Below are 17,774 nucleotides of genomic sequence, written 5' to 3'. Positions count from 1 at the left end.
CTGCCTCCCTCCAGGCTCGCACCGGGTTCTGTCACATGTCGGACTCTGCCGCGCTCCACCTTTCCTGCGCACTCAGCGCGTTTCCCGCGGCAGCAGCAGGAATGCTGCTGAGGTAATTTTGCTGGCTCAAAGGCGTACGTGCGGTCCCATACGGGCCTCCGCGCCGCCGCCGCCAGACATCACCACCCTTTCCAAGTTTTCCTAAACACCGGGCGCTCGCGGCAGGCGCGGCCGGCGGGGGCCGTCCCGCGTCTGCCCCCCGGCAGCGGCCGGCGCTCCCACTGTGGAACCCGCAGGGAATGTGTTCCCGGGCCGCGCCCCGGGCAGCAGCCTCCGCCGCACTGCGTTGGGAGCCGCCGGAGGGGCGGGGAGCGGGGGGGCCGCGCCGCGGGCACGGGGGGGTGAACGGCCAACGTCCCCCGCGAGGCGGGCGCGCCGGCTCCGCCTCCCAGTCCACCGCCGGCACGTTCCATTTTCCCCGCGGGTGAACCTTTCTTCCCCCGCCTCGGCGGCTCTCGCCGCCCGGCAGAAACAGAGCGCGGCGCCGCCGGTATCTCCCTTCACACGGTGCCCTCAGGGCTGGGTGATCCAGCCCACCTCTCCCGGCCGTGCCGGGCAGTGGTAGAGGCCGCTCTGCCCCTCCGCTTCCCCCCCCGGCGGCGGCACGGGTGGTGCGTCCCGGCAGCAGGCGCGTCCCGGCCGGCGCCCGCCCCCCCGCGCCGTGTCATTGATGTTGTTGTTTGTGTCGCAGGAGCCGCAGGCCAGGCCGGGGCCGCCGCCCGGGGCCGCCGCCGCGGGGCTGGGGCCGGCGCCAGGGATGTCGGTGTGCGGGGAGGCGGTGGGCGCCGGCTCCCTGCCCAGCGAGCTGGTGGTCCACATCTTCTCCTTCCTGGCGGCCCCCGACCGGCTGCGGGCCTCGGCCGCCTGCTCGCACTGGCGGGAGTGCCTCTTCTACCCGGCGCTCTGGCCGCGCCTCCGCCTCAGCCTCCGCGTCTCGCCCGCCGAGCGCCCGCGCCTCGAGTTCCTCATGCGCAAGTGCGGCTGGTTCGTCCGTGAGCTCCGCGTACAGTTCGCCGCCGACAACTACCCCACCGGCGGCGGCGGGGCGGCGGCGGGCGAGGGCGCCGCGGTGGCGGGGGACGGGGAGGCGCCGCCGCCGCCGCTGAGCCCGCGCTGGCTCGACCTGCTGAGGACTTACCTGGAGCTGGTGCTGTGCGTCCTGAGCAGCGTCCGCAACAACAGGTACCGCCGGGGGAGCGGACGGAACCCCGAGCCGCGCAGGGCCGGGTCCAGCCGTCCTGACGGCTTCTGCGGGCGGAAACAACGCCCGAGCCGGCGCCGGCCGGTTCGTGCTGGGGCTGGGCTCGGAGCCGCTCTGTGAGTCTGTGGGGTGGGCAGAAACGGGGACGCGCCACTTCAGACGACCACATTTTTGTCATGCAGTGTAGCTTGATGAGGAATATTAATGCTCGGACATCCAGTTGCCGAGCGGCAGGTCGATACGCAAAACAGATAGAGCTGCAGTAATAAAAAGTTCTTCGTCTTTCGGATGGAAGCGGGGAATACAGCTCAAGCGGAGCAAGGGAGAGCCAGGAGTTTGAATTTACTGCATAACAAGACAGCTTTCTCACTTAAAATAAGTCTTACTACGGACATACTTTAGAACTGGTGTATGCTTGAACAAAAGTATGTCATGAGAAATTAGTAAGGGGGAGTTAAAATTACAGCTCTGGCGCGCTGTGTTACTGCCCCAATAAAACGCCTTCACCTTTCCAGCCATGAGGTCTTTTGCTGTAGAAAAGCTGAGCTTTCATGCCAGCTCTCACCTGCTAATGTGAGGTTTGAGGAGGTTTTATGTTCTTTTGTTTGTTGAAAAAAAAAGGTTCACATGTAGGACTTTCTTGGCCTAATTGAATTTAAATGATAGAAATCTTTTTTTCTGTGGTTTGTATTTAAAGTGTGTTTTTCACACACTTACTTTGGCAGGTTAGGTAATTTTCTCAGCTTTGAGGTCTTTAACACAAAAATACGTGCATTCACTTCACTGTGTGTAGGTGTGATAGAGATAATAAGATAATAACCAGATATCCTAAAATATGGCCTCTAGACAGCACATAAGACAGGAAAGCAAGGATATTGCAGTTAGGTTGTGATGAGTTTGGAAAGCCATGTAGGTTTTAGGATAGGAAATAGTTAATATTACTTCCCGTCTGTGCGCATATAGTTTCACCAATCATGGGAACAAAAAAAAAAAGATGCAAGTGTTTCAGGGCATCTTTAGGATGAATTAAACCTTGTGGATGGCCTTTAGAAAGCTGCCTGCAACTGAGTCATGATCTTGTTACCGCCCCCTTTGATTCCAGAGATATGAGGGAGTAGCTTGAGGCCTTCCTTGTGTCTTTATTTTGAATTGTAGCAAGAGGACTTTAAATGCAATTCCTCGTTGGTTTGAGATGAATGCAAATGTGGTGTGTGAATTCCCACTTTCAGTTCCTCTGCTCTGTTGCGCCCAGCAGGTACTTCCTGTGCTGCAGCTGCCATGGCTGCGAGTTACAGACGTCACTTCAGAAAACAGCTCCTTAGTCCCAGCTCACCTTTATCTTCATTTATTGCTTGCCCTGTGAATCCTTGGTGTGCGAATCATGATCATCTGTCTCGATTGGTCTTCTCTTGCATTTCAGGAGCTTTCACTTAACTGTTGAATCTGCGGGAAGTCCAGCTAGTGTTATAAAAGGAAAAAAAATGTTGAAGTGATTGTGGGGATTGTCTGATCTGGGACAAATATGACTGGGCTTGGAATTTTCAAATAAATAGTATCTACAGGAGCTGCTGCATGGGGGTGTTGTTAGAAAACTAAATTGTTTCTTTTTTTCTTTTCCTCACTGAAATACCAGGCTGTCAAAATTAACTGCGATGTGAGAAGGCTTTTGATACACTTTTTCTTTTGAAAAGTTCTCCATGGCCTTATCTGAAATCTGTACAAGGACACTTGCTTTCTGAAGTTCACTTTACAGATTCTGTGTGCACAGTGTGACTCAGGACTGCAGTGAAATACTGTGCAGAACTAGTTGTTTCTTCGGTGCCTGTTCTCTGGTAGATCATTTTGGTGGTAAGACAGGGATCGAGAGCTGCCAAATTTGATAGGATTTTGCATTGCTGTGCTTTCCTGCTGTCTCTAAATCATTTTTATGCTGCTCTTTTGGTTTGAAATGAATGATGCATGACTGGGAAACACAGGGTACCTGGTTATTACCGCAGGCGTTTTTTAATGAGCATTTAAAATATTGGGGGAAGAGTGGCATAATTTGCATTAAGCACTTGACCTTTTTTCAGTTTTGCTTTCAGACTAGTTTTTTTTTTTCCTTTGAACAGACTAAGTTTTTAGTTTGTTTTGATGTTTGAAGGTTTGGGGTTTTTTTTTTTCCTTGCAAAGTAACTACCTGTAACTGATTAGTTTTCAGGTAGAACGCTGAGTTTTAGTTCTTTAAGGAGACTTTTGAGATTGAAAAGAGGTGAGAAGGCGTATTGACATGTGTCAAATTGCTGCTTGGTTCTTACTGTGACCACCTAATGTCTAAACCAGAGGCATTGTCACCTGCCTGATGCTTAATTTTGTCTAAGGAGGGACTACAGTCCATAATTAATTAATTTCTCTGCTTCTGTTTATTTGTCTGTAACTCAAGGACTATTAATAATTCTTTCTTGTTTTCACTGTATTTCACTCTACACAAGATACCTATTGTAATTTCCAAAATAATGGAAATGGAAATTTTTAACTTCTCCAGTGGCTGAATCACTGTAAATGCATTCCTTTTGGAATTAAGTTTAGAACAGGACAGTCTTTCATAACTCCTGCCAGCCCTTATGATAGCTTTTTGGCAGATAAGTTCAAAAAACATTCCATCTTACACTTCAGAACTGAAAAGGAAGAAATCCGCCTTCGTGATGCTGTTTCTTAACTGTGTAATGTTGTTTTGGGATTTTAAATATATTATTAAGCAGTGGAGTAGCAACCTTCCTCCTTGCAAGAAAAATCATGTACTTTAAATGGCTACAGATTTCCTTGAGGATTTACAATACTGCAGGACCTAAGAAAAGTAATTACTAAAAGTAATGAAATTTCTAAATGCTCTCTTGGCTAGAGGAGAATGATGTGTGGTTTTGCTACTAAGAGCATTTTCTGTACAACATAAAATTGTGAGTTTCTAAGCAAATCTGTGTGTTAAGTCTCTAGAAAAATATTCTGGAGCGACCTTTGCTAGTTCTGATGGAATTAAGAAAATAACAACTTGTCTACAACTTGTTTTAAAAACAACTGGGCTTTTTTTGATAAGTATTCATGCTGCCAGCCAGTTATTATCCAAAAAGGTATGTTCAAGGTCTGTCTCTATTTGAAGCAGAGCTCAAGTTATTTTGTGGGTGGTAGCATACTACTCCCAAAATATTGGGACTAATAGCATTGGGACCTTGATGAGCTCTAAAAATCTGCAATTTATTTAATTAAAAGGTACTAAAGTAGCGTTTATAGTGATCTGAAGCTTTTTCCATAAGCTTTTATGTTTATGACAGCAAATGTAGCGAAATAACAAAGCGTGTAACTGTTTAAAAGCTGCTGTTCTCCTTAATACTGAGAAAAAGGGTGTGGGTGGGCATGGTGTGACTTAAATCTTCATGAGCTGCACCTTCTCGAACCGATCTTCCAAAACTAAGTTCTAGAAGGCAGGATGGGAGTGCAACGAACTTTTTTTCCACTTATGTGTGTACAACAGCTAATAAGCACCTGGTGATCATTCAGTAGGAAAATCTTGTTCTTTTATGTAACTCTAAGATACCAAAGTATTGTCTCCTCTACTCTGCCTTCCTTGCTTCCAAAGGAAGATAGGAAAGTAGTGACACACAAACTCCCCCCTCTTTTCCTCTGCAGCATGTTAAATTGTGTCACTTGTTTGATCTTTGCTATGGAAACAAAAATGCAGATTACTATAAAACTGTGGTATCTTGCTGAAGTATGGTATCTCTTGGAGTTACCAAAAATTGGTAAAAACAGTAGACTGCAGCTGTTTTCAATGTTTCCTGATGACTGTTTTCAGTCGGAACAGGCAGCTGAAACCAGTAAAGTAATACAATATGTGCCTTACTTCTTGCTTTGCCTTGAATGTAAGCAAGGACACTTTGTGCTTTTTTTAATTGGGTATTTAAAAAGACCAACCAAAACTGAAGATGGAGCCTAGTAAGAAGCTGATTATTTCTAGTATGCTTTTTGAGCTAGTGGAAAATAAATGTTTTAGAAATCCTTCCAAAATATAAGTTTTTCCGCAGCTGTATGTATGGATACTACACAGGATTAAGATTCCATTATAACTTTTAGCAAAAGATAAGTAACTTCTGAATAATTTTATTTTAAAAGCGGTCACTTTACTGACTCTCTGAAATAAAGATGAGCAGTGAGCTGAATGTCATGGAGTTCTATAACACTGCAAATAGTAGCAAAAATCTAACATTGTGTTGAACCGTGATCAGATTTGTTGATTGTAATAACTGTGCTGTGAATGGAAAAATAAATGGACATTGTCATTGGTTAAGTTTTCAGGCAGAGAACTTTTCTGTTGTCTCTGTACTGCATGAAATGGCAGTCAAAAAGATAAAGAAAAATGTGTGGGGTGCTACTAATTAGTGTTCCATGTGTCCTGTACTTTGGTGGTCCTCTTAATGTCTGCCTACATCCTACTGTAGCATTGGCTGGTGGCGTGAGTGGCACAAACCAAGACCTGTGTTTGATGTGAATATGCAGGTGATTCAAAACTGTTCTGAAGACTGCATTTTGGCTCTTGAGTCTCACAAATAAGTCACCAAGATCAAAAGAGAAAGGCTTATATATAGCATTGGCTGTGAACAATACTTTTCACACCAGGTAGAGGTTTCTGCTACTGCCTTGTCATACCAGACTATTTCTTACAGCTTTTGAGGAAAAAAGAGCCCAAAATACTCTCAGTTGGATGTGCCAGTGTTTTAGGTTTCCCTGCCAAGCTTATTCTTCAGTATGATCAGGCAACCTCTTAGTGAGATTTGTAGAATATTGATCATATTTTAAGGCTCAGTTTATTTTAGTGTATCATCAGTACAACATGCCTGTATTTAAAATATGAAATATTAAATGGTTAGAATTTCAGAGACAGTTGTAAATTTTAGGTAATTTGACTCCAGTATTTCTCAGACTTTATATGAAGCGTGTGGATCTTGCTCTTAAGTTGTTGTTCTCCTGTAGAAAAAAAAGTAGCAGTTGCAACAGTAGGTAGATTTCAGGCGGTGTGCTGTTTTTGAATACAGGAACTTCAAAACAGGTAAATTATGATTTATGGTAGATAACAATTGTAGACCACAACTCATACCTCCTAAAAAATGTAAAATTTGGCTACTAATCCTTTTTTTCTTCCCCTCTCCACTTAGTAGAATATCAGGTTGTACTGTGGAGGTAGTGAACTGTACCAGAGCTTCCCTATGCTTTGAGCATGGTAATCATATTGCATTTTCCTCAAGGCTGATTTGAAATACTAGCATATGCTTTGAGAGCCAGAAGAAATAAGGATTTATGGTAACTCACGTAATTGTGAGCTGCAGGTTAATTGGCATCTACTGTTTAGGATTAATTTAATTTCTGTGTCCATTTGTGGTGAAACTGGAGTTTCTGTCTTGTTAATTATCAATTGCAGACTAGCCCTTCCATGTTAGGAGTAAATCTAATTTACGGCATATATAGATAAAAGCAACATTGACCCAAAAGTCAGCTACAAAAATAATAATAGTAAAATCTACACAGCTACTTTAAAACTGCAGTTGTTTGCATTTCTCTTTCTTGATCTGTTTTAGGAGTAGAAAAGACGCAAGTCAGGAAACTGAAGTAGGGAAAGGAAAAGTGACTGTCTAGTGCACTGTGTCATGTTCAGCATCAACTCAGAGGTTCTTCTTTCACTTCTTTTTAGGTATCCCTTCTTAAAGTTAAAATCATATGTCATGGTGGACCATTATCCCTTACTGATGGGTAATATTAGAAGAGCTTTCCCTTCTTTGTTATAACAGAAATTAGACACTGATCAGGGTGTGGGGAGCTTTTGCTTTTCCTGTCTGAGGTTTGTGATGCCTTGAGTGAGGCAGGCGTGGGCTCCCGTTTGTAACCCAGCTGATGTAAGTGCTCAGGCAGGGCTGTTTGTGCTTGTGTTCTACTTGGGCATTAAGTGCAGTGTTAAATGTTTAAGGAATAAGTATTTGATGTTTTCATCTGTGACACTTAGCACACATGTTCCAATGATTAAAAATTGCATGAAACTACTTGTAAGTTTTCTTTGTGGTGCTCCAGGCCTGCTGAAAGTACTCCTGTGCTGACTGAAAAGCAGTATTTGCTCTTAGAGCTGGTTTCAGCAGTTTGTGTAGTCCTCTTCCCCTTTATACTTCAGTCTCATTTTCTGTAGTTCCATATGTGCCTGCATTCCGGGACAGTAGTAAGTTTCCCAACACAGGCTGTATGTTCGGTGTAATAATGGGGTTGTAGCCTGCATTTGTCTTATCCAGAATGATTTCCCACACCATTTTAGTTTTGTGTACAGATTGCTTTTTATTTTGTTGTTTCCTAGGAACCTCCAGAAGTTAAGTCTCTTTGGGGATATAAGCATTCTGCAGCAACATGGAACTATATCAAATTCCTACCTTGGAAAAGTTGACCCTGATGGCAAGAAGATTAAGCAGTAAGTTATATTTGTAAATTATCAAATACAGAATAATAATAACAATAATGCAAATAATCAAAATATATAACTGAACACAGAAATTCCTTAAATACATGACTGAAAAGCTTTTAAGTTTTTTAATAAAAATCTAAATTATTGCTCCTGCTATTTACATGAAGTAGTCTGGTTTTGTGGCTGTTGTATTTTTGTTGGGTTTTTTTTTTCCCCTCTGTTCTCAGCAGGGTGAGAATCCTTTCTTTTCCTCTTTTCATTGTGTTCTAGAAACAATATTATGTTACTGTCACAAAAGGGGAGGAGGGAGGGGGGGCTGTTATGAGCACCTCTTACTATTGCTGTACATGAAAAAAATTAGAAAAGGAAGTAATCTGTTGTATTTCACAAGAGTTGAAAACACGTTTGTGTTTATGTTCTCTTTCAAATTTGCTTGAAAGGCTAAGAACTGGAGAAAGTCTAATGAACTGTAGGTCCTAAGAAAACTATCAGGACAAATCTAAATACTTGGATAAATACTTTGGTGCTTGCACTAAAAAGTTGATGTGCAGATTGCATTAAATCATCCGCTCTCTTTTAAAAAGTTTCTTACTGCAGTTCCCACTGGGGAGAAAAGCTACCCTAGAGCAGCAGAGTTCTGTGTCATATTTCTTTTTATTAAATTTTGCAGGTACTGAAACAGTATTCTTCTAAGCTCAGATGTTTAAGGCGTATGAGAACCACAATGTAAACAGATTTTTAGTGTAGTGAGGCATATAGATGGTAGTACTCACCTTAAAATTGCTTTTTCTTCAATAGTTCTGTAAAATATTAAAAGCACTATTAAGATGGATTACCTGGGCTATTACAAAATAAATCCTACCATTGCTGCAAGCATTACAGAACCTTTTGTGGATGTGTATGGGGGAGGGAAGAGTCTTTGGAAGAAATTTGAGATTGCTGTGGTAGAATCTTAGGGGATGTGAGATAATCTGCCTTCAGTTTAAGCATTGACAGGAATAATTATGAAACAAACATTGCCGGGATCAAATAAGGTTCATCTTAACTCTAAATGAATTTAGGAATAAAATAGAAAATTACACTGTCTGTGGTTCTTACCTGTTGTTTAAAACTGTTTCGTTTGTCTCACAGTTGCGAGTCCTCAATTTAAAATAAGATGTTTGGAGAAATCTGGAAATATTGAAGTCTTTTTACCTGATGACTATCCTAGGCAAAACCTTGGAAATGGAGGTGTAAAATAAATACAGTAGCCACACCAACTTTTCCACTTGGGTGAAGTCAGGCCTTGCAAACCTAGTACCTTCACAGGAGAAGGAAGAAAGCACATATGGGCAAGGGAGGGGATGAGTAAGGATTTGCCAAGAGAGAGGATGAATGAGGACTGATCTTTTAACTTCATTACAACAGAAGGGTTATGGGGCATCAAAGGTAGTAGGTGACAGGTCCAGAGCAAGCAAGAAGAGGGGGTAATCACACTGCAGAGTTCTTTATTATTGGGTGTTATGCTTGTTAAATGCTTGCTCCGCTAAGGGAGGAGCCTGGATGAATTTGTAGAAGTGAAGTCTCTTGAGAGTTGTGAAATGCATAAAGCCTCCTCTGCCCAGAACTGAGTTACAAAGTTTTGGGAACTAGAGAGATACTTGATAAATATCCCTATGTGCTTTCCTTGTTCTATCACCTTAAGGTGCTAGTGGTTCTATGCTGTCAGTCTGGATACTGGCCTAAACCTTTAATTTTGCCTGGACATTATCTCTGTTAAATTTACGTGGATGAGAATAAAAATTCTGTAATATTTTCTTGCTTAGATGTATAAAGTATACAGATCTTCATAGCAATAAAAGAAGAAGTGTTCTATGCAAAACCATTACCTGATTTGGAGAACAAAAATTTCTGCTATTTTTTTACTGGATCTTATTTCTTGATGTTTTATGGGACTGTCATAGCCTGGCTCAACTGTTTCTCTGTAATGCTGACCAGGGCTTGAGATCAAATACTTACCTACACGTGTGTCTAATATGCTAAAAGAATACTTGTCATTTGGGCAGGAGGACTCTTTTGGGCCTTTACAGCTTTGGAATGAAGACTGGAAAAATACTTATATGGAGAAAATGTTTAGAGTGTGACTGTACTATTTGAATTTAATATTGAAAATTTAAAATAGTTGTGTTGCCTTCTTGAACAAAATAAGGTAAAGAACATATATTCACTAAAAAAAAAGGGTAGGAGAGGTGGATGCATCAGAATAAATTCATAATAATTTGGCACTGATAATTTGAGATTGAAGTGTTACTGAGTCCAAGTCGTTTTGCTAAAACATGAACCTGTTGGCACTTGAAAATCCAGATAGTTGTATGTTTGGAGTTATTTAAAGAATCTTCTTGTATGTTTGTTCTTTACCTTTTAATGAACAGATCAAACAGGTAATTTCACATCATTCTAACTTAATCTCAAAATTAAGTTTCTTCCACCTTGCATTGAAAATTACTCTTTTTCCATACTAAATTTGCAGTTCTGGAGAAGTCAGGAAATACAAAAAGCTGTTTTTAAAAACAAGAGCTGCATTTGAAAAGCATTACAGGTTTTCTTATTTGCATAACCTTAAAATGTATGTAGGAGGGTGTTAAATACATGCTGGAAAATACATGAAGTGAAGGTTCATAGTGTGTCACTGTTTTTGACAGACAAAGTACATATTTCTTTTAGTTTACGATTTTGACCTTTTAAGTGCAGTGGATGTTAAAATGCTCTGAGAGGTCTGCAGTCAGGTTGCAGTTCACAAGATCTATAATAGTAGCATCTTCCTGAAGAATAAGAATAATTATTATTAATAAGAATATTCTTCAGAAGGAAGAATAATTCTTGAATTAAAAAAATGGAATGGTACGCCATTGGTAAGACTAAACCATGTTTAATAGGATCATTGTCTGTTTTGTTTACTTACAGAATCCAACAACTGTTTGAAGAGATACTAGGCAATAGCAGGCAATTGAAATGGCTGTCTTGTGGGTTAATGCTGCAAATAGTAACTCCCACATCATTGTCCTCCTTATCAAACCCCATAGCCAACACCATGGAACATCTGAGCCTTTTGGACAACCACATCCCTGGTAATACCACTCTTATCACTGCGGTTGAATTGGAGCGCTTTGTGAATCTGCGTTCGCTGGCTTTGGATTTCTGTGATTTTACAGCTGAGATGGCAAGAGTCCTGGCTGACAGCAACCATGTGCCTTTGCATCGACTGTCCCTCCTGGTCCACAGTGTTTCCATTATGCACAAGTCATTGGACAATATGCCAAAAGATGAGAATTGGCAGGCGCTGACTCGTAACAGCACTAATCTTCGGGTCTATATAATGGCTTTTGATGTCAAGAGTGATGATATGTTAAGGATTCTTAAGCCCAGTATCCCGCTAGAGAGGATTCACTTTGACAGCTATGTCACTTGTGTTTCAGGGGCTGTTGTTGACCTCATATCCAGGCAGTATGACAAGTTCCTCACTCATTTTATACTAATGAATGATGTGATAGATATGTCTGCCTTCCCAGATCTCAGTGACAACCGGAATGAAGATCCACTTGTCTTATTAGCCTGGAGGTGCACAAGATTGTCTCTCCTTGCTGTTCATGGTAGGTAACACATTGCAAAGGCATAGTATGTGACTTTTAAATGCTTACAAGCCTTCAGCCTTTCTAATCATAGTGTGTTTTAGTGGCATGTTATTCTAAAGGCTGCTGCGCCATTGCTATGCGTGCAGTTGTTGTTGAAGGTGTTTATTTATATGAGTTTTAAATATGCTAGTATCTTACTAACTTCTATTGAGAAGTCACATAGGATTTTATTAACCTCCTCACAGAAATGAGGATAACCTGAGAAGCGAGCATTCCCAGAAGGCTTATCCTACAAGTGGTCTGCATGGTGCAAGTTCCAATAAGTGACTGGTTATGTGTATGTGAACTGAAAACATTTGCTGTTTTTCTGTGAGCTCATATGCTGGCAAGATTAGATGATTTTGCTTCCTGTTTGTAAATAACACAAGTTAAGTGCTCCAAAGCTGAGAAGAAGAAATTTGTTACCAATTTCGTAAGACTACCAGCAGATGAAGGCTGAAAAATATGTGAAAGGGTTTGCCTCACTGAGTGTGTTGGTTTCACCAGTAATACCAGAGCTAGGTTTATTCCACCTATTTATTTGCCGTATAGTAGCAAATAACTTTTAGAATTTATTCAGCTCTGTCAACAATAGAACACTTGGTGGTAGAAGTTAGAGCAGTCTGGCAAATTTTAAGGCACCTGAAACTGAAATAATGCAGAATAATGTTTTTTAATTTGTGCTGGAATCAGCTTACCAAGACCAGGTTTGCTGATGCATGAAGGAGTTAAGCAATGACTGTATTGTGTTGCATAAGAATAAGTGTGTTTCCTCAGACTGCTTGGGGGAGTAAATCTCCAGTTGTTCATACAAACAGGAGACCTTCAGCAGCAGGAGGTGGACATTCAGATTTCCATTGGTTGAAGTCAGAAGGTCCTGCTGTATTGGCTTTTTTTTTTCCCCCCATGGTCTTTTACTGGAAAAATCATTGCTGGGGGTAGGGGAGGCATGATCAGTTCAGCTGTCTCTCCTTAATAGCTTCCAGGTGAGACAGATTTTGGGTACTGGTACATGACTATCAGTCTATGTGTGGATTTTAGCAGTTTCTTCTAAAATTTGGATACATGTCTGAGGACCTCTAAAAAAATTTAAATTTGTGTTACCTTAAATTATCCTCCTGCTACAGAAAAGTCCTCTAATATATTATCTAACTTTAAAAGCTAGTGAAACATCTGAACATAAGCCAGTATAAGTGTCATTTAATATCAGCATGTATCTATTCAGTAGAAACTATTAGTCTGTGCAGAGCACTGGGAAAGCAAATGTCCTCTGTCCTTTACGCTTCTGTCTAGCAAACGGTTGTTGCTACATCACCTTTCTTTGGAGAGATGCTGTGTCTGCCTGGATGAGAAAATGCCCAAATATCACCTCGCTGTTATATTGGGATTCACATTCTTCACCCTTCTTTTCCCCCTCCTTGCAGCAGAAGCTAGCCAAGCTGCTTATAAATGCCTCCTGATCTTTTCTAAGCTGTGGACATAACTTCTGTAGTACTACACCATAAGCATCATTCTTGGAGAGTAGTAACTGTAGATGGAACACTGTTAGGAAGAAATACCCAGAATGCTGTGATGCCTCAGTACAGCATCTTAGCCTCGTGCTTGTATTCCCTGAGGTTTACCATATAATGTTTTCTGGCTCCACTTCTCATATACTGTGAAGTTTCCTTCAGGAAAAGAAGGTGGTTTTGTTGAAGGTGCCATAACTTGCTTCAAGTGCTCAAGTTTCTTCTTCTGTCTCCCAGAGTGGTTATTCTTCAGTTTCCACTGCCTCTCAGGCTTTTGCGTGTGTTTGTGTATGTTTCCTCTTCTGGTATTAGTTTGCTTTTGAAAAAGCTTTGATTTACTTCTAGTTTTGGGAAGAGGAAGGGGAAAACATATGCTAAGGATACTTTATATGGGCTGCCTCGAGATTGTCGTTTGTGGGAAGTCATCGTCTTTCCACCAAGGCAGCATGTCCAGGAGCCGGAGGATGGCAGATGTTCTATACATTCTTGCAGAATGAAGAAAGGGTGTGAAGAGTGTGTGGCCATTTGGGATGAGATGGAGACAGGACACTTGTTAGTGGTATGATCTGGCACTGTGAATACAAAGCATGGTCCATCTGTGAGAACAAAGGCCTTTTTTTGTTTTTTCTTCCTCCTTAAGGGAAGGATACTTCCACATGGATTTTTATGACTTTGTGTTATAAACATACTGGTGAAGTTTTATTCTTTTCATGAGCAAAACTAAAGTTGAAATTTTTGCTAGCAAGGAGGAACAAATTACATTGTGCTCATGGTAAATTTGTTGTTCAGTGATACCAGTAATGAAGTGATCATTTCCTCATACCTCTGAATACTTAGCTGGACAGAGACTTTTTGGCAGCTGGGAGGTCACAGGGAAATTTCAGGCAGAACTTTTGAAAGGAGAGTTAATTTAAAATGAGACTAAGTTGGGAATAAGATTATTGTTCTAGTGCACAGAGGATCTCACCATAAAAGGTTACAGTAAAAGCCACATATACACGACCACATGATGGTAAAGGGGTTTGGGGTGCAGGGCTTTTTTTTTTTTCCCCCTTTATTCTTGCACTTGCTTTCAAGGATTTCTTTGTTCAGTCCCTTTACAGTCAAGGTAACTAGAAGGTGGTGTGAGCTCCTTCATGTCCTGACAGGAGTGTGTCATCATGCAGGGAGGAATTTTCCACTGAGTTCAATGACCCTGTTAATGAAGGGACAATGAATTAAGCTGCCTGAATTAAGAAAGTTTCATCTTCTGTGGACAGTTGTGTTGGAGGTGAAGTATCCAGCAGATGAAGATTGTGAGAACTCATGCATTCCTAATGGTTAATATACCAGAAATGAACCTTACAGATGTGTGCAGGCTTCTTCATTGAAAACCTACGCTAACCAACATATTTCCAGAGACACAATAAAAAAAAAGTGAAAGGAAACAGAACAGAATCTTCTTTTCTTCATTACTTTGACATCTTTTCTTCATTCTCTGACTATCTATTTTATTTTTGATACATTATGGTGTAGAGCATGTTAACTACATTGTTGGAAGACCAAACCACAGTTAGCTTTTACTTCTCAGCAGTTTGGCTTTCCCAGTTCAAATATTGTGCAGACTGCAGCTTTACTTGGAATCTACTTGGGCATCTCACCAAGAAGCTTAGCACCTGCGAGAATGATGATGAAGGCAGAAATGAGTCTTGCCTTTGCAGTGGAAGCGTGGATTTGGCAGAGCTCCCCAAAAGGGAAGTTCCCAGACCATCTGTGGTTTGCATCTGAGTAGGAAGGGACTTTGCATTTCTCTTAGCCAGGGCACAGAAAGCTTACAGGTGACTAGGGAGTAGGAGTTTTTAAAGAGGAATGCTAATATATAGTGTGAAGAGAGGGAAGCTTTGTAATTATATATTATCTGAATAACAGGATGCAAGTAGTTTATTTTATATATATATATGTGTGTGTGTGTATGCTGACTTTGTGTTTGCTTGGTGGTGGCTTGGTTTTTTTTTTAATAAGTCTACTTTCTAAAGCAATGAAAGCAAATTTTTTTTTTCTAGCATAAGCAGAGTTTTAAAGCAGTCCTTTTATGCATTCAGTTAATTGATAAGTCACTTTTTTCATTCTAATTTTATTACAGAGTAGATTACAGGAGGTTTGAAATTTTATATATAAATTTAGAGTAGTCCACTGCTCTGCAAGTAGGAGAAAAAAAAAATGTAGAAAAGCTCGATGAAACTATCTGAAATATTTTTATACTTTCTTATTCAGAGTGTAAAATGGGGGTTTCACTACTTGAAACCAGAAAGCCCCCACCATGCCCTAGGGGAATTCTTCCAGATGGAACATGACAGAATAGGTTGGGAGAGATTTTGGGATGGTCTGGTATTAAGTACTAGAGTAAGAAAATGCCCTGTAGGAAAATAACTGAGCGACTTTGTTTTTCTTTCCCCATAGGTTACACAGTCTGGGCTCATAATCTTATAGCAATTGCTCGTCTTCGTGGCTCTGACCTGAAAGTACTGGAAGTCACAGAAGAAAGCATTGAATTTGACCAAGGAGAACTGGCTGATCAGGATGTGGATCCAGTACACAATTTCATTGAGCAAGTATCTCTCGGATTGGGTCGCCCTTGGCACGCCGTCATGGACATAGAGCTGCTCAGTGTCTTCACTGAGCCAACCCGTCACTTTTACAGGGAGATGCAAAGCTTCAGTGAAGGCATTTAGCCCCTTATTTACAATTCCTGTGGTTACATATGCAAGTAGGGTCCTATTATGTTTTTTCGGTAGTGTGAATTAACTCCTTTTGTGCTGTGTTTAATCAGTATTAGCTATATAGAATTATATATGTGTATTCTACTTCTTGATCAAAGAACGTAGTCGGGTATTGGTTTAGAAGCTGAAAGTGGCAGTGTTTAGGGTTTTCACGGTTAATGGACTCGTCTACCAAACCTTGCAAAGATACAGCCAAAGGCTGTCTGAGGTTGCCGGCTAACTTTACTTTAATTGAGTAACTGCATTTTGAATTATTTTGCTATTATATTGGAGTCCTGTGCTTGGGAGCCAACTGTTTTTAATACCCATATCCATAGCCCAGTGGATTTCTATGCTGTCATTGTATGCTTAATCCAGTAGCATGCTACTTAAGAGGCTTAAGGGACGAGAAGCCTATCCAGGGCTATTCACTCTAAGACTCTTACCTTGCTTGATTTCACGTGCGGATTCTGCAGCATGGCTTAACTCCATTCTCGGCTTTCCTTAGCTGCTAAGCGGCGGTGTGAAACACTAGCGTTCAGGTTCCTGCACTTACAGATTCACTCCATAAAGCTGTAGTCTTTTGGATTCTTTGCAGACTCTTCCTTGTTTGTTCTCATGTTCTGTCATCTTCCTTAAAAGTTAGCTTTGGGCCAAAGTTTAAAAGGAGAAAGCAAGAAATGTGCACTCCGGTGAGGTAAACGCATAACAGTGAAGATTTCAGTACAAAGGTCTACACCTGCAAACAAACATTAGTCGTGAAATCCCTAAGAACCAAGTCACTGGATTTTCTCTGTCAGCGCCTGTGTCAGCTGCCAAAGAATAGATTAAAAACGAAGAAGTGCCCACATGCTGGCAGGGGTAGGCCAACTTTTGGCCAGCCAGATACTGCTAGATTGTAATATATAAGGTCGAATTTCGACCTGTGGTACACAGCTGTGCTGTGGCTCAGTCAGCAACCTCAGAACTCTTAACAAACATGCACCTGTTTCACTGTGAATAGTGAATGTAAAGGAAGGAAAGGAAACAAATACAAAGCTTGTTCTATCACAGGTATGAGCTGCTATGATGCATGAAGAACATTCCATGAAGTATGTTTTAAAATCTTGTTATATCTGAGAGGCTTTAGAAGCCGATGTAACTGTTTCAGGGCAACCGCGGTACAGACGTGGTCTCTGTGAGACTTCCACCTGACCCCAGTTTTAAGTGGTACGAATGTTGTGCATTTAATGTTTAAAGGACAGTCTGCAATAATAAAGTAAGTGGCCAACGTGGGTGCCCAGCAGTGCTGAGACCTGGCTGCTATATTGTAAGCTTTGGAAAACACAATTTATGCAACAGATGTCCAGATATGATTCTATTTATGGAAAAAGTTTATATGTGTTTTACAAATGGTTTTACCATCTTATATTAAAATGACCTTTTGACAGGTGTGCGCTGTTTTGTCTCCAGTGAGCACATACCATGCGGATTTTATATGTACATCAGTAGAGTGAATCCACTGGCACAGTGTGTGTATATGCCAGATGTGGTGAGATTTTATCTTACAAATGTGATCAGATTAAAAAAAAACTCCTGACAGAAAATGTAAGGAAACCAGCTGAATGTTTGACTTGATGACTGATGTTGTATGGTTTATGTTAAATGTTATATTCTTTTAATCAACGAATAAAGCATTAAAAATTGATTGCTGTATAAAATACTTTATTGTTATTAGCATGAAGATTTTTAGAATTAAAATGCAACATCGTTCATAAGATGTGTATAACTAGTAGCTCCCATTGTGTTTAGGTCAGCAGAAAATCTAAAATAAGTCACGATTTTTTTTAATTTGGCTGAATTTTGTCAACATTTTTGGGGTGGTGGAGGAATGGGAAGGATGCTTTGCTAAAGATCAGACCAGTTAGCACAAACAGTATATCATTATATGACCTATTAGACTGATACAGTAAACTGTGGATTGTAGCATTATAGAAGACTATTTTTGAGAAATTACTGCATCAATTGCAATCGCTTAAATCAAAATCTAATGTGCTCAAGAAAAATGTGTAGTACTTCTTTGGTGTCCCACTATTAAATAGATTATGAATACCTGCAACGCTTCGGTTTGAAGTTTTATCCGTGCTCAGAGTACACAGCTGTGCC

General features: G+C 41.1%; 1 protein-coding gene across 1 annotated transcript; it reads left to right on the top strand.

The window, feature by feature from the left end:
* The first annotated feature begins 730 nt into the window (after nucleotides 1-730).
* Nucleotides 731-17,316, top strand: FBXO33 (F-box protein 33). The gene is made up of 4 exons (XM_066188471.1): nucleotides 731-1,242; nucleotides 7,629-7,739; nucleotides 10,677-11,362; nucleotides 15,331-17,316. The coding sequence occupies exons 1-4, from the start codon at nucleotides 731-733 to the stop codon at nucleotides 15,600-15,602; spliced, it is 1,581 nt and encodes a 526-aa protein (XP_066044568.1). The 3' UTR covers nucleotides 15,603-17,316.
* Nucleotides 17,317-17,774: the final 458 nt, after the last annotated feature.

This window comes from Chamaea fasciata, unplaced genomic scaffold, assembly GCF_029207755.1.
Source record: "Chamaea fasciata isolate MVZ Bird 193981 ecotype frontalis unplaced genomic scaffold, bChaFas1.0.hap1 SCAF_7, whole genome shotgun sequence".
Taxonomy (NCBI): Eukaryota; Metazoa; Chordata; class Aves; order Passeriformes; family Sylviidae; genus Chamaea; species Chamaea fasciata.
The sequence above is the reverse complement of the archived record's forward strand: the minus strand, read 5'-3'. Positions and strand labels throughout refer to the sequence as shown.